The 24,828-nt window shown below is 36.6% G+C and overlaps 1 protein-coding gene across 2 annotated transcripts in view; it reads left to right on the forward strand.

Moving 5' to 3' along the window:
* The window catches only part of Cdh11 (cadherin 11), a 162,654-nt gene extending 138,219 nt beyond the window's left edge, over positions 1 to 24,435 (forward strand). For both annotated transcript variants that reach the window (XM_052729378.1, XM_052729379.1), the window contains exons 9-13: positions 2,094 to 2,230; positions 4,868 to 5,001; positions 5,232 to 5,349; positions 19,498 to 19,749; positions 21,618 to 24,435. In XM_052729378.1, the coding sequence (XP_052585338.1) occupies positions 2,094 to 2,230; positions 4,868 to 5,001; positions 5,232 to 5,349; positions 19,498 to 19,749; positions 21,618 to 22,114 (1,138 nt within the window). In that variant the 3' untranslated portion in view covers positions 22,115 to 24,435. The remainder of the gene's footprint in view (positions 1 to 2,093; positions 2,231 to 4,867; positions 5,002 to 5,231; positions 5,350 to 19,497; positions 19,750 to 21,617) is intronic.
* The last annotated feature ends 393 nt before the right edge of the window (positions 24,436 to 24,828 follow it).

Consider the following 24,828-nt stretch of genomic DNA (forward strand, 5'->3'; position numbering starts at 1 on the left):
TTCAATCTCTATTTTATGCTAAATTAACTTAATTTTGTGTCTTCCAAAAGCTCTCTCTCAGACAGTGAGGCCATAAAGTTTGAAAACTCTCGTGGCCATCTCAGATATCTAAATCTCGACTGACTCCTACTGCTACTCTATTATTCACATAGTTTTCAATCCCTCTGGCATTTCAGTAGCTATTTCTCTTATTTTGAAAACTATATCTAATTCTTAAATTTTCTCTGCTCTCTTTTTCTTTCGGATCATCTTTACTACACTACCAGAGTGATCACTCAGTTGTTCTGATTTCATTTATTTGCTTATTTGCTTAAAGTTCTACCATGGTTTCTCATTGGCTTCACAATGGAGGCTACCCTCTGACATTCAAGAGATTTCATATTTTCTCCCTCAATACAACAGCAGCAGGAGCAAAAACTAAAATAACAACTTCTTTGGGTTGCATTGCTTAATGTGGGTGAGTTATGAGGATGCTTCACTTAATTCTCACATATTATATAAAGTTAGTTACAATTACTGTTCTAGTGTAAAGATAAATATGTTGAAGTTAAGCAATTTTAAGTGACTTTTTCAAAATTACATTATTCAGATTATGTGCAGTGGGGCATGACTGGATTTAAGATTTTGCAAAATCCAGACCCATGGATGAGTTTTATATCTTTAGAATTATGTCTTGCCTTTCCACCTTCCTTATTGTATATGTGCTGTCATGTTTCTTAAATAGGAAGCTGCCTTATGCCAAAAAACAAGTCTTCTGTTATTGTACATAGAATTATATGCTGAGGGGTAAGATACAGACCTTTACTGGCTTTGATGAAATGTAAGACCAAACTGAAGTTGATCCTCATGAAAAAAGAAAACTATTCGTTTCTCATAAGGCGCTGTATTCAAAGTTCATTATGAATGACTTCATGTTTTGAATACTATAACATTCTTGTCCATGAGTAACTGTCTTTCCTGGAAAGGATGTGACTGATCTGAGATAGGAAGATCTGGCCATTAACAATTGGTTCCTCAAAAATTAGATATATACCATTTGTAAATTCTATCCTGTATAAATTAGGAGAGTAGGCTCTTTGATATCCAGAATCCTTGATTCCTCTGATATTCTTATATTTTTAACCATCACTGATGTATTCTATACATTTTATGTAAATGTTTCAAAAACATCTAAGATTTGGAAACTCCCCTCTTTTGAGGTTGGTGTGGTGAAATGAATTAGTGGGACCCTTCAAGCCTAGCAGACCTATTAAAACTAAGTTGATGGTATGTGCCAAGTCTGGCTAAGTTATTTCACCTCACCTCAATCAAAGCCAAGTTTCTTTCCCTATCTCCAGCCTGACCTTATGATAAAGACATCTCCATAATATTCTGAGAATCCTTTTGCCTTTGAAAGAGACAAATTCCAAGTGAGTAGGACGTGGTAAACTTTTTCACTTTGCTGCACAGTGCATCACATTCAGTAAGGAATGAAGAGAATGACCTACAAGTCACTGGCTGAGCATGATTTGTGTTTGCACCTTGGAATTCAGAACCAAATTACTTACAGGTCTCTATAGCTAACAAAACAAAACAAAACAAAAAAGATGTAAAATATAGCAAGCACTTTTCTTTAAATGCGGAAAATACTGATGTTTATATTTATAAATGATCTTTAATGGTGAATTTAGTTAACCTTGAAACTATTTAATATTTCATATGCCAAAATTTGGCAAAGGTTTGATACATTTGTGACTTTCTGAGTACTTTGGGAGTGAGACAAACTCACTCCCCAAATGCAGTTTCATAAATATTCAGATGGTGGGTGATTATAGTAAATATGGAGAAATATGCAACACATTATTATACTTCTCAATCAAATATGTTAAACAGCATTTTCATTCATTGTACTGAATAAAGAAGTCCAATATACCAAAATGATTTCTATAAAAGATTCATGTGTAAAGTTTGAAAAATAAATTTGATTAAAAAGAAAACCTAAGTCATGAGATCAGTTGAAAAAAAGTTGCTTTAAATATAACATAGAAACAATATTCAAATATTAAGCTGCTCTGAATGTCTTGGTCTAATTGCCTCATTTACATTCTGCTTAGGTATTCAATTGATCGTCATACTGACCTCGACAGGTTTTTCACAATTAATCCAGAGGATGGTTTCATTAAAACCACGAAACCTCTAGATAGAGAGGAAACCGCCTGGCTCAACATCTCTGTCTTTGCAGCAGAAATTCGTAAGTATTCTCCTAAGGGCTTTGATTTGACTTTACTAAATATTAATTCTTCTGACTCTAGTCTATACAATAAAATTGCTGAGATGGATTTTTTTTTATTTTTTTGTTTTGTTTTGTTTTATATTTTTTTACTCCTTTTATTGGAAATAGATTTTTTCTAACTAATATATCTTGATTATATTACCCCTCCCTCTCCTGTTTTCAGTTCCTCTCTACCTCCCATCCCACTGGGATCTACTCCCTAGCTGTCTCTCATTAGAAAAACAAATGGACTTCTAAGGGATAATAATAAAATAAAATATAGTAGTAAGATAAAAAAAAAGCTAGCATCTGAATTTGACAAAACAAACCAAGGGAAAAAAAAGAGTCCCAGGGAAGGCACAGGAATCAGATACCTACTTGTTCTTATACTCAGGAGTCCCAAAAAAATCACCAAACTGGAGGCCATTATAACTTCAGACCCCTGTGATGCAGAGCTAATGCAGACCCTAGTAGGCTTTATGCAAGCTGTGCCAATCTTTGGAAGGTCATATGAACTTTCAGGTTGATTTAGAGAACCTTGTGTTCTTGGTGTCTTCCAACCCATCTGGTTCTTACACTCCTTCTGCCTCTTCTTCTTCAGGGTTCCTTGAGGGGATGGATTTGATACAGATATTCCTTTTAGGGATGAGTATTCCAAAGTCTCTCACTCTCTGCACAATGCCTGATTGTGGGCCTCAGTATTTGTTCCTATCAGGTGCAGGAAGAATTTTCTCTGATGATGGTTGAGCAAGGCACTGATCTAGGAGTATAGCAGAATGTCATTAAGAGTCATTTTGTTGCTACATTCTATTATCTATTTATCTATCTATCTATCTATCTATCTATCTATCTATCTATCTATTTATATATAGAACAGTAGTATTTAATTTTATTTTAGGTCCCTGAGGTTGTTATCATTATAATTATTTTTTGGTTTTTAAATTTTATTTTTAGTTGTATACATAGAACAATATTTAGCCAAGTAGAAATGCTTTCATTTTCTTTGGACAATTTGTGTGCACACTGAGAAAGATGGTTTGTTACTCAGGGTTCTCTAGAGCAACAGAACTTACAGAATTACTCTTTCTATATATATCAAAAGGAATTTATTAGAATGACATACAGGCTGTGGTCCAGCTAATCTAACATGGCTGCCTGTGAATGGAAGGCTCAAGAATCTAGTAGTTATGTGGTATATGAGACTAGATGTCTCAGTTGGTCTCCAGTACATGCTAAAATCCTGAAGAAGTAGGCTCTAATGCCAGCAACAGATTGGACTTGGTAGTGAGGATGATAGCAAGTAGGCAATATGAGAGAGAGAGAGAGAGAGAGAGAGAGAGAGAGAGAGAGAGAGAGAGAGAGAGAGAGAGAGAGCTTTCCTACTTCATGTACTTTATTTAGGTCACCATCAAAAGGTGTGGTTCAGATTAAAGATGGATATTTCCACTCAAAATATCTGGATTAAAGGTTTATATTTCCACCTCAAAGATCCAGTTTAGAAGTATGTCCTCCCACTTCAAATGATTTAATTTTTTTAAAAAAGAGAAAGAAAGAAATCCATCATGAGTGTGCTTGGTCATTTGGATTTTAGTTAATTTCAGCTGTAGTCGACTTGAGAACCAAGAATAGCCATCACAGATGGCTTACCTTCTCCAGCAGTTTAAAACATATGATCATCATGTTAAACCTCAAACAATAGCCTTATAGTCAAGACTTAAGGCATTTTGCATAGGTGTTAACTATTAATTCTTGAACCTGATCATATATCAAACTCTCTCAACACATCTCATAGCTGGCATATTATAACAAAATTTCTTGAACCAATCTTGAGATCCCTGATTCAGTAGATCTGTACTAGAGTCCAGTCATTTATATGAGCAACAAATGACCAGGTGGATCTAATGCTACATTTGGGAACCTACTTTGAGAATCATGGTAATAAACTACTTTCTAGCAGGACTAGGTTCTATTAGTAACCTTTAGAATTATTCTCAGTCAAAGTAGGAAAATGGTATAGTATTTCCTGGTTTAGGCATGACATTTATTCCAGGAAACCTTCCACAGAATTTCACACACTTTTGATCTGAGATAGGTTTTGTGCCAACAAAGCATGTTTTAGTTTTTTTTTTTTTTTCTAGCTCTGTAAGAAGTACTCAGGAGAACAACTTAAAGGGAAGAGCAATTTAGTTGTGCCAAGAGATTCCTAGTTTCATCCTAGGGTCTCCTTGTTCCAGCCTTAAGTGCCTGTAAGGAGATAGAGCATTGTGGTGAGCAACACGCTACCAAGCAAAGATGCTCATGTCTTGGTAGACATGAAGTATGCTCCAGTGACATCATTTCTCTAACTTGACCCTACTTTCTACATTTCGTTATTTTCCCAATAATACCACAATATTACAAAATCATCAATAGATTCTTAATTACATCAGAGCCTCTAATCACTCCCCAAAGTCCATGAACTCCTAAAGATATGAGTACATGTGAACATTTCCTAGTCAAATCATAATTATGCAATTCTTAGAACTGCATATATAGGTGGAAGAAGCTTGATCACTCTGAGAATTAGCATGGATCATTATATAGTATTTGTTTACTGTCTGAATTCTCTTTTCTCAGACAACAGACATCAGGAAGCCAAAGTTCCAGTGGCCATCAGGATCCTTGATGTCAACGACAATGCTCCTAAATTTGCTGCCCCTTATGAAGGCTTCATCTGTGAGAGTGATCAGACCAAGCCACTCTCCAACCAGGTAAATCTGGCTTCCCTTGTCCTGCCCATAAGCAATGCATTTGAAATAGAGTTTGATTTAGTAATCATCAACTCGAGTTACCTGCCTCTGTCCAAAAAAAAAAAAAAATCATATCTTAGTACTGCTTTTAAGAGGTTTAAAAATCAGAGGTTTTAGCTTGCTAGGAAAATCTGGATAAATGATAGGCTGATATCATCATGATTTATTTATGAGCCACCTTTCTCTTTCAGCCAATAGTTACAGTTAGTGCAGATGACCAGGACGACACAGCCAATGGACCAAGATTTATCTTCAGCCTACCCCCTGAAATCATTCACAACCCAAATTTCACAGTCAGAGACAACAGAGGTTTGTACTAAAATTCCTACGTATTCAGAGACATAGAAATGGCAAACAAATGCCTTTCATATTGCACAGCACAAATATTTTCACTAATCTAATAATGCCTTCCTGTTGAAGAATAAACAAAGAATAATAATGCCACTTCTGTTTTGACACACAGATTCATTTGATACATATGAATAAGTAAGTCTAATTTTATTTTCCGTGTGTGTGTGTGTGTGTGTGTGTGTGTGTGTGTGTGTGTGTGTGTGTGTGTGTTGGCTTTGATATTCATGAAGCAGCAGGAAAACCAAGTGGGAAAGCTTACAGGGTCAATATGCAAACAACTCCATTTATCTAATTTTTAAAAAGAGATTGATAAACCCTGCGGGGAAAGCATGGCTTTATGAATATTGATATCAAGTAAAGCATGAAGAGAGATTAGTTCAACTTTGTAAGGCAGCATAATCTTTCACACACAGGCTTTCCCCTCCAAACATAGTTGCAATGCAGTGTGGCTGGGAGCAGAACTCTGTATCTGAAAGTGCTGACAGTGGTATTGCCAGAAGGGGTTAAATGAAGCACTGTTTGTCCATTTCAAAAAAACATGACAGTATTCAATGTACTTCCTGCTTCTCATTCTGTGGGTCAAGGAGGTCACAGACCTGCAGGTTGTTAGGAGGAGATGCTTTGACTGTAGAGACCTGAAGTGACACAGCCCCTGGACAAAGTTAGTGGCAGCGGCAGGGCTGAAGATCCGGTAATCACGTTGATTCAGAGACCATACTGTTATGCTCTGAGTATTTCTTCTCAGTAGGAATTGCGTATGTAAATCTGTGACCGTGTCAGCCTATGAAATGCAGAGACCAGTGCAACCATCCGGGATGGGAAACAGAGGCCCTTCTTGATACAGCTGTTTTAACAGCCTCATGCTATCCATGTAAAGAATATAAGTGTGTTTCTTTCCTCATGACTAAAAGAAGACTAAGAAGACAGGTCTCAAACTAATGTAAGAACGCTGCTACTTCTCTGTTATGACTGCCATCAGTACCATAATGCCAGTAGCTACAATCCAAGGACTATGTTGAGATTCCTCACCTATTCTGTTCACTTAATTTTCACTGTACCACAGGCAGTAGTCATTATTATTCCCATTTGACAAATGAGGAAAATGAAGCACAAAACCATTAAATAATCTGCCGAAAGGCAACCATGCAAATAAAAAAGTAGAACTGAGTTTTAAACCAAGTGGTCAAGCTTGTTGTTATTGCTTTAACTTCTTCCTGTGGTGATATTAAAGCAGAGCAATATTCCTTATGCTACTGGATCTAGAGGGAATGTGGTTTGACATATTTTAATATTTTGTGAACTGACTAGAACATTTAATTATGGGACTTATAAATTAAGCATATATCAAAATGAGACTACGAGGGAAAATGCCTGAGGTATTATGACAGGGGCTTTTCTTTCCCAATTCATTGCTCTCTCAGAAGAAGTGAGAAAAGTCTTCTGCAGAGATATGTGTTTTAAAGGAACCTTACAATAAAGCTAGGGTTCACTTTTAAAATGGCACTTATCATTTCAAAAATAGCATCTTTACTTTGCATCCTTTTATTTTGTCCTTAGCCTTAACCTTCTTGGCTTTATGTGTAGGAGTAAGCTCCTTTAGGAAATAATTGAACCAGACCTGGGACACAGGCCTGTAATCTCCCCTGCTCTGAAGTTTGAGGCAGGAGAATTGCAAATTCAAGGACTTCCTAAACCACAGAATGGGTTCAAGGAAAGCTTACACAACTTAGCAAGATCCTGTCTCAAAAACGAAGTTAACTAAAAGGGATCAAGTTACAGCAGCTGAAAGCTAGAGTGTTTTCATGGTTTGCAAGAGGCACTAAGTTCAATCCACAGTATAGGTGATGTGTTGGAGAGAGGGAGAGAGGCAGAGAGGGAGGTAGAGAGAATGGAGAGAGAGAGAGAGAGAGAGAGAGAGAGAGAGAGAGAGAGAGAGAGAGAGAGAGAGACAGAGAGAGAGAGAGAGATTGTTTGTGGGGCCTGCCTCCCAGCTCCCAAATAAATCACACATGGATACTTTTTCTTACTTATAGATGTCTAACCTTAGCTTGACTTGTTGCTAGCCAGTTTTTCTTAACTTTAAATTATCCCATTTACCTTTTCCCTCTGGGCGTTTATCTTTCTCTATTCCTGTATAACCTACATTATTTCTTACTTCGTGGCTTGCTGGGTAGCTGGGTGGCTGGCCCTTGGAGTCCTCTGGCTACTTCTTTCTCCTTTCAGATTTCTCCTTCTATATATTCTTTCTGCCTACCAGCCCTGCCTATCCTTTCTCCCTCCTCGCCATTGGTCATTCAGCTCTTTATTAGACCATCAAGTGTTTTAGACAGGCCAAGTATCACAGCTTCACAGAGTTAAACAAATGCAACAAAAACAAAACTAACACACCTTAAAATAATGTTCTATTTCAGAGAGAGAAAATAATTGTACAAAACAATAGGGTGGACAGGAGTTTCCAGCCAAGGACACATGCCTTTAGTTGGTACAGAGAGTAATATAGGAGTTTACTTTTGTCGTGATGTTCTTCCAGGAGAGGAGTGCAGGTGAGAACTGAATCAATGTGTACTTAGCTAAATTGAGAAAGGTCTGCATAAAGATTTCATAAGGCTCTCTGAGGTATCTGTATTTTAGCACAAGAGAATCCTTGCCTTAACTGTTAGAAATTTCCATCTTCCCAAATTAGTTTCCAGTACTAGTCTGGATCATACACCTTGTTTTGTTTTCACATTTTGCAGTGTTAATATTAGTTTAGTTTTCACTTACCTTTGTCAGTAGTGAGGAGACTTGATCAGCTATCCAGAAAACTCTGATTGTGCTCATATTTTTACTTGTATGTTGATAAAATTCCCAAATTACATTTGAAGTCTAATGCTTTGCTCTATTCCCTGCATGTTCTGCATTTACAGTATGCAAGATCTGCCTTTACAATATGCCTCCTACAAACAGGAGGCTGCAGGCTGTTCTAGGCTTTACTGAGTGGGTCAGCTTCATCTTCATCACCTGCTCAGTCTTTATTTTCAATGTAAAATCATATTTTGTCTCCATTAAGCTCTGTAAACACTTTACTGTGGCATATTGTTCTCCGGAGGTTTATAAGTTTTTTATTTTACCACAGTACTTTGTGGATGCCATCTATAATTTCATGGAGATTATATTACCACTGATGAGCCAGCCAACTACACAATTCATCTCCCCTACCTTCTCTTTTAGGAGACTAATCCTACTGTTCAGCTATACTTTTGCAGAGAATTGCTACTTCTTAAGAAAAATTACTTTATTAACTATGGCAAACAGTTAATGAAAACTCCCATGTTTAGTGCTATTACAGAACCTCAAAGCAAATACAGTCCTATAATTATCATTTAATAGAGTTACTTTCTGCTGACTCCTAAAAGTAATTACATATTGAAGTAATCCAAAAGGAATAATCACATTCCACATCCTATTAATAGCCTACTGAGTTACCAAATTTTTCAGCAGAGACTATTTTCCATAGAAAACAGGAGATAATGGTTTAGATCATGCTGAGTAAAAGGATCAAGTCACTTTCTCCTTGAGTGTTTACTTCCATTATGCCATGTAGATAATCACTATTGTGTTTGCCGAAAGTCATCCTAAGCACCTTTAGAATTATAAGAGGAAAACCCTCTTAGTACAAATCAGCCTTTTATTTCATTTTATCCCTCTCCATCCTGGACTACCGGCTTCAAAGGTGGATCAGCAGGTATAAAGAAAGTAGAACATTCGGTGGCTCTTCAACATGTAAGTCCATCTTGAGCTATTAATACCAGATTGGAGTTGTTTGAGCAGATAAAGAGCCAGTCCACTGAATCCATTGAGATGCACTTACTTTGAAAATACTAGACTTATGACATTTCTGAAAACACGAGGAATGCATAATGTCTAAGGAAAGTAGAAGAGAGGAAAAAGAGAGGGAATAATCCTTCACATTTAGCCAGTTCTTCACTGGAGTATAAAATCTTAACAGAACCATTTTTACCCAATTCGTCAAAGAGCCCATTAGGATGTGTTTTATGTCTTTAGTCACAATTTCAAATGAGCTAAGAACAATAATTGTCCAAAAGCAGTGATCTGTCCAAGGTCATACTCCCAGTCAGTCATGAAATGTAATCTAAGTATTCGGAAGTCATTGCTTCGTACATGTGACATGCTGGAAAGTGCATAAAAAACCCTATGCAGTATTTGTAGTTAATTCTGTTCTGTCTTTGTTTACTGCATAGTTAAATAAGAATAATCCACAGAGAGGAAAAATTTATAGTTCCGTTCATCAGTCTAGAATTCAGGGAATATTGAAGAGAAAATGAAAAATGATTTTGATTTCCATTTCAATCATAGCCATAATGTGATAAAATACATTTGCAAAGAATTTTATGATCCTTTTCTATTTTATAATTAACACAAATCCCTTGTAGGAAGATTAGAAAACATGAGCAGTAGGAATAAGATTAAAAATAATAAAAATAACATGGTGTACTCTTAAAAAAAAAGAATCACCGTTGTTGTTGTTTTGTATTCTTCTCTAGTTGTTTTCTTTTCTTATTTTATTGAAAAGCAACTTAAACAATACATCTGTTTTCCATTCAGCATGTGATATACATTGGTCTGCATCAGAACACTGATGTCAGTACCTTCTAGCTATGGTCCTGTTCACTATAGGACAACATTTGGCTGTTATTTTTAAATTCATTGCTTTTGCACACCTTTACCAGTTGTGTGATTAAAGCTTTTAGGATGAATTCTTAGAATGGATTCAACAGACCAAAAGCTTTTTTGCTGTTGTTGGTTTTCAATTTTCCTTTTATTACAAATGGAATTTTTCATATAATATATGTTGATTTCTCTGTAGGCAAAGTGTTCATTGGAAATGTCTCACCAATTTCTGAAAGCGTCAGGAAAGTCACTCCACTCTCACTTTCTCATGTGCAAACTAAACTCACATAACATCATTTTAGTCTTGCCTAATTGACAAATAAAATAGTGATATTATTTCACAATTCTAAGTTTTCCATCATTTGCAAAATTTAAATATCCATCATTTCTTGTCTTATTTTTATGTATGTGGTGGGGCCAGGCATGTTCAGGTAAAAGTATATTTGGCCTGCAGACACCAGAGAAATGGTATCCTGCTAGTGCTAGAGTTACAGGTAGTTGGGAGCTATCTGATGTGGTGCTAAGACTCAAACTTAGCTCCTCTGCAAGAGCAGTACTTACTCTTTGCTCCTGAGCTGTCTCTCCAACCCCCTTGCTGCATTCTTAGAACTTGACCATTCACTTTCCTTTTCCATGTCCTAAATAGTGGACTCATAATTTTACATTTGAGTTTAAATCTCAACTGTTGGCAATGTTAACCTTTGACCTGTCCTTTCCATCATGCAGACATCCTGATGTCTCAACATCTTTTCAATCCTGATTATGCCACTCTCATTATAAACAGTGTACTTTTCCTCTTATATTATCCTTAATAATGCTTTTCTAACTGAAATTAATAACATTATTCACCTATTCATCTTCTTCTTCGTGTGTCAGCTTTAAATTTCAGCCTTTTATCTGCGGATATTATGTGACTGGTCAGTCATTTTGTAACCACTTCTGATTGACCATGTCCAAGAACATTTACCACCACTGACATTAACTCCTACATCATGTATGGTAGAAATCTAGGGTTTGTTATTCTTCCCATTCTATTGATTAACCCCACTGTCAGTGTATTGTTTTCTTTAGTGGTTGCATGTACACAAATGCCAATGGGTATCTTACACATATTCTTTTGAAGTTCACTCTGACCACTGTCTTAACTAATGGGCTTAAATTCTTTAAGTGGCTTAAATGTCTCTGAATGTTTGTGTTTCACTGAGTTCATGGGCACTATTTCTATGTTTGTTTATGAAGCGTTTTTGTAGAAATATTATTTTCTACATTTTGCACCCCTCCAGCATGGAGAAAATTGAACAAACATTACAGAAGATTTTAGCATAACAAATGTAATAATCTGTAACTATTCATATTCTGTCAATGTCAACTCACAATACACACAGGTGTGTGCTTGAATTATATAGCTACATACAGGCAATTATTGCTATCATGTTTCCTTTATGATATATATATATATATTAGATTCTACAACATAATTCCCCCAGAAGTGTACAACTTCTTGTTTCTTCTGGGAGTCATTGCAGCCACCACAGTCTTGAATCATCATTTACATTAGCAATTTAAAGGCCATCTTGTTTATAATTTGCCGCATTGTAATATTCCCTTTATTGAGCCAGGTGGTGGTGGCACACACCTTTAATCTCAGCACTCGGGAGGCAGAGACAGGTGGATCTAAGTTCAAGGCCAGCCTTGTCTACAGAGCGAGATCCAGGACAGGCTCCAAAACTACACAGAGAAACCTGGTCTCAAAAAAATAAATTCCCTTTGTTGCAAAATACTGGTAAAATAAAATATTTTGTTGGCTTTTGTAAATTTTTAGAAGGCTAAATGTGCATGTGGACTTCTGACAAAGCTGTGGGAAGAGAAACATTCTGTGTGTGCTTTTGATTCTTTTTTTGTCTCTCTGCAACACAGACCTTAGATTTTCAAGAGCTTTTTTTTGTTGTTGTCATTTTTTTGTTTTTGTTTTTGTTTCTTGTTTGTCTTTCTCTAGAGTATGAGGCCCTCTGGTTCTTCAACTATGATGGAATTCACTTTTTTACCATCTGTGTTAGAAAAACCTGATAAAAGGAAATTGACTTAATTAACATACAACCATATAGTATGCAAAGATTAGCTGTGGACAAATGAAATGCAATGGAAACTAGAAAATTTGAATTCTGTTTTCATTTGTATTTCCATGTTATTGTGAGAATTGTTTCTTTCTTCGTTTCTCATTGAAAAATTGTTTAGAAAATCATATGTAGAAGCAATAAGGTATGGAATTTACCCATATTAAAAGCTCAATAATGTTGCCTTTGTTGACTCTACTACAGTCTAACCAATATTAAAGGAATAATATTATTAAAAGACAAAACAGTTCCTAAGAGAAATATCAGTAGCCATATGTAGTGTTGCATGTTTTTAATTCTAGTCCTTAGGAGGCTGGGGCTTTTGAAGACATCCTAGGCTGCATAGTGAGTTCTAGGCCATCTTGGGGCACAGAATAAGACCTTGTCCCAAAAGAAAAATAGGAAAAAGATAAATCAGTAATATATACAGTATAGATAAAGGTGACAAAGGTCAGATTAGGTTTGAAAGTAAGTAATGTGAAGTGATAGGTTGGAAATTAGTGAATCTTTAAAATGTGACCATAAAAATGCTAAATCAGCATTTGGTGTATTGAAAACAGTAGCCTGGCAGGAGCTGGTGAGATAGGATGTGCTTGTGTGCCTATAACTTCAATATTTCAGGACTGAGCAGGTCAGATCATGGGAGCTTGCTAGTCAGCCAGTCTAGTTAAAAGCAAAGTGCTTTAGGTTCAATGAGAAACTCTGTTTCAAGGGAATAATGTACCAAATGCTAGGGCAGGACAACTTTTGTCTTCTAATGGCCTCTGTAGGCATGCACACAACTCACAGGGACACACATACACTCCCTTCAAAACATCCTACTATAGTTATGCACAGAGGCCCATACTCTTATAGCCATGCTCATATCTACAGTTATGGGCACACAGATTTACACACCTTCATCTATGCATACACAGGCACATACACACATACCCCATACACAAATAAGAACAGTGTAGTATTGCTGTTTTCTCTTTGCTCTTTTTTCTTTTGGAGCCCGCCACCCAGCTCCCAAATAAATACATGGAGACTTATTCTTACTTAACAATGCCTGGCCTTAGCTTGGCTTGTTTCTACCCAGCTTTTCTTAAACTGTCCCATTGACCTTTTGTCTCTGAGCTTTTAACTTTCTCTGTTCTACTTTTCTTTACTTCTTACTCTGTGTCCAGCTATGTGGCTGGTGGCTGGCCCCTGGCATCCTTATCCCCTTCTTCCTTTTTCATTCCTCTTTTCTTCCGCTTCTATTTATTCTTCTTGCAAGCCAGCTCTCGCTATCCCTCTCTTGCCTTGCTATTGGCCATTCAGCTCTTTATTAGACCCATCAGGTGTTTTAGGCAGGCAGAATAACACAGCTTCACAGAGTTAAACAAATGCAAGGTAAAAGAATGCAACACATCTTTGCATAGTTAAACAAATATTCCACAGCATAAATGAATGTAACACATCTTAAATAGTATTCCACAACAGTATAAAAACACAGGAAATCATTTATTCTACCAACATATAGAATACTACAGACATACAGATATCAACAAAACAGTGAATGAAACAAAGTACCTGAACTCTGTGTTTTGTGGAGACTACAGGCATTCAAAGTTTACTGTGGGCTGTGAAATACAAATTACCCACAACTAGAGAAAGAGACCCCAATGTACTTAAAAAGGCAAGAAAATGAGAATATATGTGGCCAATAAGTTCATCTTTGAACACACATATATACACTACCGACTTTGCATATACTATTTTTAATTTCTAATATTTATGCCACTCAGGTTGGTAATGACAAGCTGCTTGGTACACCAAATTAAAACAAATTATTAAAAATTCACAAAGTTAAATGAGCATAAAATAATTATGTAAAGTTAATCTTTGTAATGATATTTATATAATTGTGCATCATACTGCTTTCTGAAATTGTTAAACCTTAATATTTCTTGAAGACTTTTGGGTCATATGCATCTTCTTTCCTTACAGACACACACACACACACACACACACACATTATACACATACATAATATATATAATAGAGCTATTGTCTGTCCTTGTCTGTCCTAGGTAAGCTGGAGCCCAATAGAAAGTAAATAAATATTTATTCTGCTAGTGACTTGATAATGAACTTCCTTAATATATGGAAGAGGTTCTACCAAAGTTGATAGATCTACTTCTTCCCTAAGGATGTGATGAATTGGTAAAAGAGGCAAATTTTAGTGAGAAGGAAAGAAAGTATCTCCCTAAGAGTAATGTCTACTTTAAACTTCCCCAAATATTTAATGATCGCAAGAGCAGATTCTCAGACTAAAGCATCTGAAGGGTCTTATAAATAGCCAGAGTGCTTCAGCAGGTCAGGAAATGAGGGTTCTTAACCTTCAGAGACTAGAAGGACAGAGAACCAAGAGTGGCAAGGAAGAACTTCCCTCTGATATCAATAGGAAAACAGCAGAATATTCTAGTCCCTTGCTGCCATGCTTTTTTTGATCACATTTTAACATGCAGGAGCTGGGCTCATTTCTGGCAATATGTTTTAGATTAATACAAGATCTGCTGGCCAGTGCAGCCACATATCAAGGGATATTTCTCCACCAGAATTTTCCCTTTTAGTGTCATATTTTATGTTTCTCCCCAGTGGGCTTTATCATCATCATAATGCTTATATAAGCATCCCAACCAGGTGCCATGGAGACCATGATCATTAGGAAACTTTGAATTTTGTTAGTATAATGAAAAACTGTGCAGGTAAAAGCAGCAAGCAATTAGGAGTCCATGTTTTAGACATAAAATTTTGAAACCTGAATTTATTTTCTCCATTTATAGAAACACTACAATCTGTGCATGTCATATACCAGTAATTAATGGCAACATTTGCAAAGTTTTGCCTAAGTGGGGAAAAAGGAGAACTGGTTACCTACCTGCACCCGGTGTTGAAAATGTTGAGAATCAGGATGTAAAACCAAGGTGCTTGAAAAATATTTTGTTATCCTGGGGAAATATATAACCTAGAACTGAAGCACTAAACAATTTCCTACTTAGGGAGTATAAGCACTTCTGTATAGGCAGTTGTATTAGAAGTCTTAGTAACATTTCCATGTTTTCACACTCCCATCCTTGCCAATGAGTTTCTCTTCCTCATTAGTCTCCTACTGAAAGAGGAGAGTTTCCAGAAAAGAATTAATATTCTCCTAGCATTATCAACAGGCCAACACCACACTAAGTATTTTTGTGAATGGAAGCAAAGTTAATTCTAAATATATTAATTTAATGTTTAAAATCAAATAACAAATATGGAGAAGTTTCAAGATGTAAACTACTTCCATTTGATCCTTAATACTGATTGTGTTTTTTCTTTTTAAAGATTTTTCATGGGTTGGAAAAGGGACTTTGAAGTCTCAAAATAGAACATTTAAAATTAATACAATATTTATCTTTTTATGGTTCCTCTTAGTTACCATGTTGAAATCTATTCTTCTCTGTAAATATGCCCATACTTAACCTCTTCTTTTACTTTCATAAATTCAAACTAAGGGCACTTTCAAAGACAGAGTATGAGTGGCCAGCCACTTAGAATAATTTAGATGAAAAGTGTACATGTTCATTCTTAAAATGTAGCACTTGTTCCCAGAAAGGAGTTTTGCTATTGTTAGTTTATTTCTCTTCCCATTAGTGCTTTTAAAACTGCTTTTCACTTGTTTGTGACCATATTGTCTATTTTTGACCATGTTCTGGATGGACCACAAGAAATGTTATCATAGGCTCTGATGCTAGCGCTCAGAACTGCTCATCTAGAAAAAATTCATACTCCTATGGGAGGTGGGGCAAGGTGGACTTAGAGAGAATACACTTTATGGATTTAAGCAGCTTAGATTAGCTCAGTGTTAAGTCAGATTGGTATATAAGACTTTTAAATGGTTTTTTTCTGTCCTGGGAGTCACTTCCAAATTAACACACAGAGACATATATTAACTGTAAATGCTTGGTCAAGAGCTGAGGCTTATTACTAACTAGCTCTTATTTGTGCTCTGCCATGTGGCTGTACCTTTATTAGCATGTCACATTCATCTCCTGCTCCCCCTGCATCTGACTGGTGACTCCTCACCCTGCCCTTCCTTGTCCCATCATTCTCAGTTTGGCTCTCCCACTTAACTTTATCCTGCTCAGTTATTGACCAGTTAGCTTCTTTATTAAACCAATCATGGGGAAATATATTCACACAGTGCACAGAAGGATTATTCAACAGCAAAGACTTCTATCTATGACCTTAACTCTTCATTAAGGCTCATGGATGGACTTGGCTGTAGCTAGAGTTTTCCTGCCTGGCCCACAGTCAGGACAAAGCTCTCTCACCTGCCAGTCCCACAGCCGCTCAGACCCGACCAAGTAAACATAGAGACTTATATTGGTTACAAACTGTATGGCTGTGGCAGGCTTCTTGCTAACTGTTCTTATGGCTTAAATTAATCCATTTCTATAAATCTATACCTTGCCACATGGCTTGTGGCTTACCTGCATCTTCACCTGCTGTTTCTCATCGTGGCGGCTGGCAGTGTCTCTCTGACTCAGCTTTCCAGCTTTATTCTCCTCCCTGTCCCACCTACACTTCCTGCCTAGCCAATGGTCAATCAGTGTTTTATTTATTGACTAATCAGCAACACATTTGCCATACAGAACATCCCACAGCACTTGGCTTTGGGTGTTAAGTTTTTGGTTGGCAGATACTGTGGGTCCTCTGGAAGACCAACCAGTCCAGAGGACAATCAATGGAGTATATTACATCATTTAGTTCCAGTAGCCATTCCATGTTTCTTGTGGTATATGGATATATTTCCTTGTTTTAAATATGATCAAGCAAGGCTCCAGACAGGAAAAAAACAAGATTCATCATGAAACTTTCAATTAGTATTTTTGGAAGACTCATAGTCCATTTCATTTCTATCCTTAGAATTGGTCCTAATCTCTATGTACACAAACATCCTTTACTAGAAGAGATTTTAAAAGAAGTTTTAGAGATCCTGTTCTACCATTCTGAGATTGGACCCAATTCAGCAGACCTGGAACTTTGAAGATCTTTTCTATAGTAGTTTCAGTGTTTCTGAGAACATCTGGTTTTACAGAAGATGACTCATCTCTGATTCACATATTGCTGGTGTTTACAGAACTGTGTCATACACTAGTGTTTGAGTTTAAACCACTCTTGTGTAGAAGCCTAACTGCTGTGATCTGAAGAAACAAGCTTGCATGAATGACTAGTTGAAAAACATATTTCAAATTCTGTTTTCAAAAGTTCATAAAAACAGAAAGAAAAAATGCTCAATTCTCATTATCTTCAGCTATAATATCATGTTGCCAGAGTAGAAGGTGCATAGTTAAGCTGAGTCAAGGTCCACTGGGGACCCATATTATGGTTAGTTTGATCAAGACATCTAATTAATTTGCTTATGTTTACGAATTTTTAATATTTATTTTATCCATAATGTCTATATTTCAAATTGTTAAAATGGAGCAAAGATTGTAATTTTTTAGTTGTGAAAGTCTTATTTGAACACAGAAAAACAAAAAGGAGACAATGTCTTTAAATAATTTATTATAGGCACATGCATTTAACTATGAAGTGAGGGACGGAGTTGTCACCCTGAACAAAAGAGCATCATCCGGAGACTAACTTTTGTTTGGCTAGTTTACTTTTCATGCTATTTTATGTAGTATGTATAACTTTTCTCTAATAATAAAAGCACAGTATACCAATCAAACAAAATCCAGAAAATGTAGAAATGAGAGACATAGCTGTTCTTCCTTGGCTTGGTTGAGGTTTTGGCAATGCAAGGCTGAGAAACTATCATCATAAAGATTGCCAAAATCAGTGAATAAGGATGGCTTACCTTCAGCACTACTCAGCCTTGTGTGCTCAACCTTAAATGAGAGCAGATCTATCGAACAGGCCAAGTAAAATACATTGAATTTTTTCTTTTACCTAAAATGCATCAATTTTATTTCAAGATTCTTTGATTTTTTCCTACTAAAGGAACAAATTTATAGTCTTATCAACCTAGTTTAAGCTTTCCAGGTAGGTGGCCTTGCTGTTGGCTATATCATTCACTTTGCTATAAATTATTGCTTCTTAACCTACAAATGGACAGGCCTAGCCAGTAGCTCAGGGTGTCATATGCAATTTGATGGAGCATGTTAAATTTCTACTTCTTCCTTTAAAAAACAGCAACAACAACAACAATGTTTTCCATCTAGGAAATATATCCTCTACTGGATTTTTGTATGTAGAGAGAACATGAGGAGGAAGCATTGGGGAATAGAAGTTATAAAACATGGAAGAAATCTGAAAGTCAACATCTGGATTTTGGTTAAACTTTTCCAGGACCTAGTTACACTATTTGCTCAACAAATATTTATTAAATGTCTGCTGTGCATCTGAAAGGAAAGAGCCTGAGATGAATCAGATAAAATCCCCTGCTCTCTAGAAATCCCCAGTCCTGTTGAGGTCAAAGTGGTTATGTCAATAGATTCTGAGCGATGTGGAGAACATGTACTTCTGTAGAAACAGGAAAATACAGTGTGGATATTCACAATGGACAGGGATAATGAAAAGGTTCAGGGGGCATCCTTAAGGGATGACTTTCAGATGTATTTTTGAGCCAGAAGTCCAACTGTCATGATAGAACATAGCTATTTGATGCAAGAAAACATGGAAGAAAAGACAAGACAGGTGCAAAAGAAATGAATGCTTGGAACAGAAATGAGTTCCCTATGTTGGACTCAACTAGTTCATTTGGGACAGCAGAATATGTTAACCCAGAAAACACGATTAAGTCTAGGTACATAAAACACGATGTTCTGCTTTGTAGTCTTGGGCTGTGCAATGTGAATGACAGAGAAAACTGTTGATTCAGGATCGGGTGAAATGCTTAATGACTTGGTTGCTGAGGCTTGTTAGAATTTGAAGAAAACAGGAATGAGCTGCAAGGTTAATCAAGCATTTCCACTTTCTCGAAGAAATTTTCCTGTGGTTCATGAATGGGTTCATGATGTGGGTGCAGAGGATGTGGAATTTCTGTAGAAAATATAAATACAAACTGCCAAAGGATGAACCTTAAAAAGCCAATTTCTCCATTTTATTCCAAAATGTGAACTGATTTTACCATCTTATCAGGCTATGTCCAAAGCCTCTATAACATCTAGATGAATTATCAAGTAAGAAAGCTTCTAACTTTGGCTTTGGTAACACAAAATATGTCTTCAGAGCTGGAAAGCTGCAGGCATCTGTGATCGATATGGCCCTATCATGAAAACATACCCTGTCTCTTTTCTTCAAACAGATAACACTGCAGGGGTATATGCCCGTCGAGGAGGGTTCAGTCGGCAGAAGCAGGACTTTTACCTCCTGCCCATCGTGATCAGCGATGGTGGCATTCCACCTATGAGTAGCACCAATACCCTCACTATCAAAGTCTGTGGATGTGACGTGAACGGGGCACTGCTGTCCTGTAATGCTGAGGCCTACATTCTGAATGCCGGCCTGAGCACTGGGGCCCTCATCGCCATTCTTGCCTGCATTGTCATTCTCCTGGGTAAGGATTTCCCTGTTACGTGGTACAACCAATGGACATCCTTCCAATGATTTATCCAGTACAGGGTGGTTACAAGGACTGGACTGTGCATATTCACATAGTTAAAAACAAACCACAAGGTGTGACAGCTTTCACGAATTCTATTGCACAATGGGTAGAGCATGTGAATGGACAGATTTTGAAGGCAGAGTCTAAGAAAGGTCATGATGAGTATCTTACTTTGTATCACAGGACCATAGAGTAGATTCCATCTCTAAGCTGGAGGGTCATGGGAGACAGTTCTGTACCTGAAGAATTTAGGCAGAAACCTGTTATCTGTGGAAGGTTTCTCTAAATAAATAAATAAATAAATAAATAAATAAATAAATAAATAAATAATAAAAATGGATGCAGAAAGATTAGGGACAATGGAGTAGAGGGAGTAATTATTACTATGATGGATCAATGAAGGAATAAGAGAAAACTTAGTCAGCAGAAGCTGAGCTGTGACCTTCTAATTATCTGCAACATCCATCTGCATGCTTCAGCCTTATGGTGTTGCCTGTAAGCTTTTCCTATAGTTGCTGGTGAGGTAGCTCTCATCATCTGCTCATTTCCTAACATTTCAGAACCAAAAAGTACTATGATAAAACTTCAAATCCAAGGAGTCTGACATCAAACATATATGTTTTCCATTGAATGAATCAATAAGACCACTTTCTTAGGAAATTGGGAAGGAAGTTGGTCCAATAGTTAGTGAGTGTTATCTGGTAATCAGACCCTATGGGAAAGTCTGAGAGATAGTATCTGTGTTGGGTGAATTCACAGCTTCTCAAGGAAGTAATTCACAATCAAAGAGACACACAGAATAGATCCTATGATTGGGACAAGAAGTAGTATAGACATAGGTTATAGAATGCTCAACATTGCCCAAGAATGCCAGACACATATTCCCAGAAGATACATATAAATTCTGGAAACTAATGAAAGAGGTTTTCCATGAATGAATGAATAAATAAAGTGAAAACGGGGGTTTTAGGATGATTGCAGACAAGTCACAGGGCTCTGGGGACCTTGTGAAATCTGAGTGAAGTGCAGTTTCTCATCCCTGAATCCCAGAACTACGTGAACTCGTAGAAGCTCTCACTCCATTTACCAAATACAACTTCAAACATTGTTTCCAATCTTGCTGAGTGTGTGGGAGAGTCTTCAAACAAAAGATTGTTGGAGCCTCTTGATAAGGGTGGGGAAGACACAGAATCGATAAAGAATTAAGAAGTGTCTAGATTTCCTTGTAAATGATTGCTTGCTCTGGCAAGAAAGTGCCAAGCCTAATGGAATACCTCTCCCAGAAAAGACAGGATGACTTCACCTTTGCTTTTAAATGACACTCTGTTTTTATGTTCAAATAGGTAGTATATTTTTCTCCTGAGAGTTTTTATAGTTGTCCTCTCTCCCACCCATTATGATAAGGTTTGCTTTTGTATTATAGAGTAGGGTCTTTGGACAGGAGCCTATTTTTACCTCAGAAAGTTAAGTCCTGAGTTCTCTGAACAGTCTAATTCTAAACTTGGAGAAGCCAGTTACATTCATTTGCAAGAAGAAAAATGCACACATTCCTTTCAGTAAACAGTAATTCTCACTGATTCTTAAGAAGACAACCAAATAGCATTGGGAATCATTTGCAAAACATTCAAGATAATTCCAACCTGTCAGGTTACAGGGCGAGATACTCTCAGGGCAGATTGTCCTGGTGGAGACAGGTCAGTGTGGAGCTTTGGTGAGTTCTGGAAAAGCGATCATTTTCTCACCATTCCAAGTTCTGAAGTAGAGCCTCTCCAGGGAGGCTGGACTTAATCTTTGCTGACTTTCTTTTTCTTTTCCTACAGTCATTGTTGTATTGTTTGTGACTCTGAGGAGGCAAAAGAAAGAGCCACTCATTGTGTTTGAGGAAGAAGATGTTCGAGAGAACATCATAACCTATGATGATGAAGGAGGTGGCGAGGAAGACACAGAAGCCTTCGACATTGCCACCCTGCAGAATCCTGATGGTATCAATGGATTTATCCCTCGCAAAGACATCAAACCTGAGTATCAGTACATGCCTAGACCTGGGCTGCGACCAGCACCCAACAGTGTGGATGTAGATGACTTCATCAACACAAGAATACAGGAGGCAGATAATGACCCCACGGCCCCTCCCTATGACTCCATCCAAATCTATGGTTATGAGGGCAGGGGTTCTGTGGCAGGGTCCTTGAGCTCCTTAGAGTCTGCCACCACAGATTCAGACCTGGACTACGACTATCTACAGAACTGGGGACCTCGCTTTAAGAAACTAGCAGACTTGTATGGCTCCAAAGACACTTTTGATGATGACTCTTAACAATAATGATACAAATTTGGCCTTAAGAACTGTGTCTGGCATTCTCAAGAATCTAGAAGATGTGTAAACAGGTATTTTTTTAAAACAAGGAAAGGCTCATTTAAAGCAAGCAGAGTTTTACAGAGAGGAAACATTTAATAAAACTGCAAGGACATCGAAGTGGTAAATACTGTGAAGTACCTTTTCCCACTAAAAAAAGCAAATATTGAAGTTGTTTATCAACTTCATTAGAGAAAAACCACTTGGCACACAAAATATATAAATGAAGGAAAAGTCTACGGTGAACTTACAATGAAGGGAAATCGTCTATGTGTTATGAACATCTAAGTCTCTCTTATTTTATTTTTTAATTTGTCAAAGAAGCTTCCACAAAATTAGAAAGGACAACAGTTCTGAGCTGTAATTTCGCCTTAAACTATGGACACTCTATCTGTAGTGCATTTTTAAACTTGAAATATATAATATTCAGCCAGCTTAAACCCATACAATGTATGTACAATACAATGTACAATTATGTCTCTTGAGCATCAATCTTGTTACTGCTGATTCTTGTAAATCTTTTTGCTTCTACTTTCATCCTAAACTAATACGTGCCAGATATAACTGTCTTGTTTCAGTGAGGAGCACCCTATTTCTATGTCATTTTTAATGTATCTATTTGTACAATTTTAAAGTTCTTATTTTAGTATACATGCAAATATCAGTATTCTGACATGTACGGAAATGTTACAGCATCACACTTATATTTTATGAACATTGTACTGTTGCTTTAATATGAGCTTCAATATAAGAAGCAACCTTTGAAATAAAAAAAAAAGATTCTTTTTTAATTCTGGGTTTGATTCTTAACATTGAAAAAAATAAGGGTTTCTAATGATCCGTTTATATTTCTAATTTAATTGTGATCTTTTAATAACCCTATTTATGATCTGTCATAGTCTGCTGCTCTATTTGTTTATTTAAATCAAATATGTTTGAGTTTTTAAGATAAGAATCTGTAACTTCATGTAAATTATTTTTTTGTACGTTATGGTTTTACATCCTGGCTTTTCCTCAAGTATAACTTCTGAAGAAGGACATTAGGGATCTAGACTAGCCTATGATTAGCCTATGGTTTTACAATGTGTTATATAATATGCATTTAACCTGTGAACTCATAGTTAAGAGAGACAAATTCATGAAGATTGTCAGACCTCTCGATGTTCTAGATATAGACTTGATACCCCACCTTGAGCATTGTAGAGTTGGAGGAGTGAATAGTCAAAACTGACACTACTCTGGTTTTCTTTATGTAGATTTTATTAGGATAAAGTAAGATGACTGGCAGTTGAAAGTGCTCATTTTTCCTCCTGTAATTTTATTTTGTCTTAAAATAATAGGAAATTTCAAGTCTTCATGACAGAAAGGGCAATTCTTAGAGACCTTTATTTTAGAAGATTCGTTGGGCCATGTGCTCACAATGAGATCAGGGACCGTGTTGAATACTGAAGGTTGATGCCATTTGATCTGTGCTTACGTCGCAGTCATCCGCAGTCGCCTAGTTTCCTGGGGATTGGAACTTCTGTGAAGGACATTTCACTTGTACAGTGGACCAAAGGTCCAGATAAAGCAATACTTGGGGAGACAACACACAGAACCACACTGCAAATATTTCTCCTTTTCTTGAAACACAGGGCACATGCTTTTTTTCTTGGATTGTGGACAATTTTGATTATCTTTTTTTACTTTATTGTCATTATTTCATGACACCCTATTATATACTATTTTTTATGTCTCAGTCAAAGTGCATAGAAAAAGAGTGGTTTTGATGATGTGCTCAGTCCTAGTTTACTTCGCATTAAAATCAAATCAGTTGAATAACTCAATGGGATAAACTCAGTGGACACTGCCACCTTGAAGTCTTTTATCCCAGGAAGGAATGTACATTCTCGGTACTTGTGTAATTGCTGGTTGTGGTCATTTTCTTTTAAATAGTTTTTGTAATCCAAAGAATATTTTGCTAGGTTTGTGAAGATCTCCAATTGAATTTGAAATGACTGAATAACTCAAAAGGAAAACGAAAATCACTTACTCAGCTGCAAGTCACCCAACCCCTACAATAATCCTTTTTACTTATATAGGAATGTAGTCAGAATAGAATTGACAACTACATTTTCACATTTTTATGTCAAGGATTTTTTTCAGGATTGTCTACTTTTCAATAGGTAAAAAGAACTTGATTTTCCTTTTCTTATCCCCCTTTATTTTCTTTTTCACTTGAAGGCTCCTAATGTTGTAGAACCCTCTTAGAAGCTTGGAAATAAAATGTCTTTCCCAACTCATGGAATCCTTTTTCTTTTGGAACATGTTGCCTTAAAAGCAGTCTTATCTGAAGTGGTCTTTCCATATTTGGATACAAAGCAATCACAGCTTTATGAGACTGACACACACATACATGAGAAGGAATGCTGCTCTGTTCTACCTGTCCTTGCAGAATGTGTATGGTATGGTTTATGTCCATCATTCATTCTTTCATCAATTTACTGATGCATTAATTCACCAAAATCTAATTTTACATGCCTTGCAGTATCCAGTTGAAGCTGTAAAGTAATCATTGCTCTCTTCTTTGACATTGTTTATTCTTCCAAATTACAGTCCAAAGTACCCATTTTATTGTCTTCTAATCACCTTTTTAATGTTTTGGTAACCTACCTCTAAAGACAATGCAATGCTGA

The sequence above is a fragment of the Peromyscus californicus genome, unplaced genomic scaffold (genome assembly GCF_007827085.1).
Source record: "Peromyscus californicus insignis strain IS unplaced genomic scaffold, ASM782708v3 Scaffold_8__1_contigs__length_139910024, whole genome shotgun sequence".
NCBI classification, from domain to species: Eukaryota; Metazoa; Chordata; class Mammalia; order Rodentia; family Cricetidae; genus Peromyscus; species Peromyscus californicus.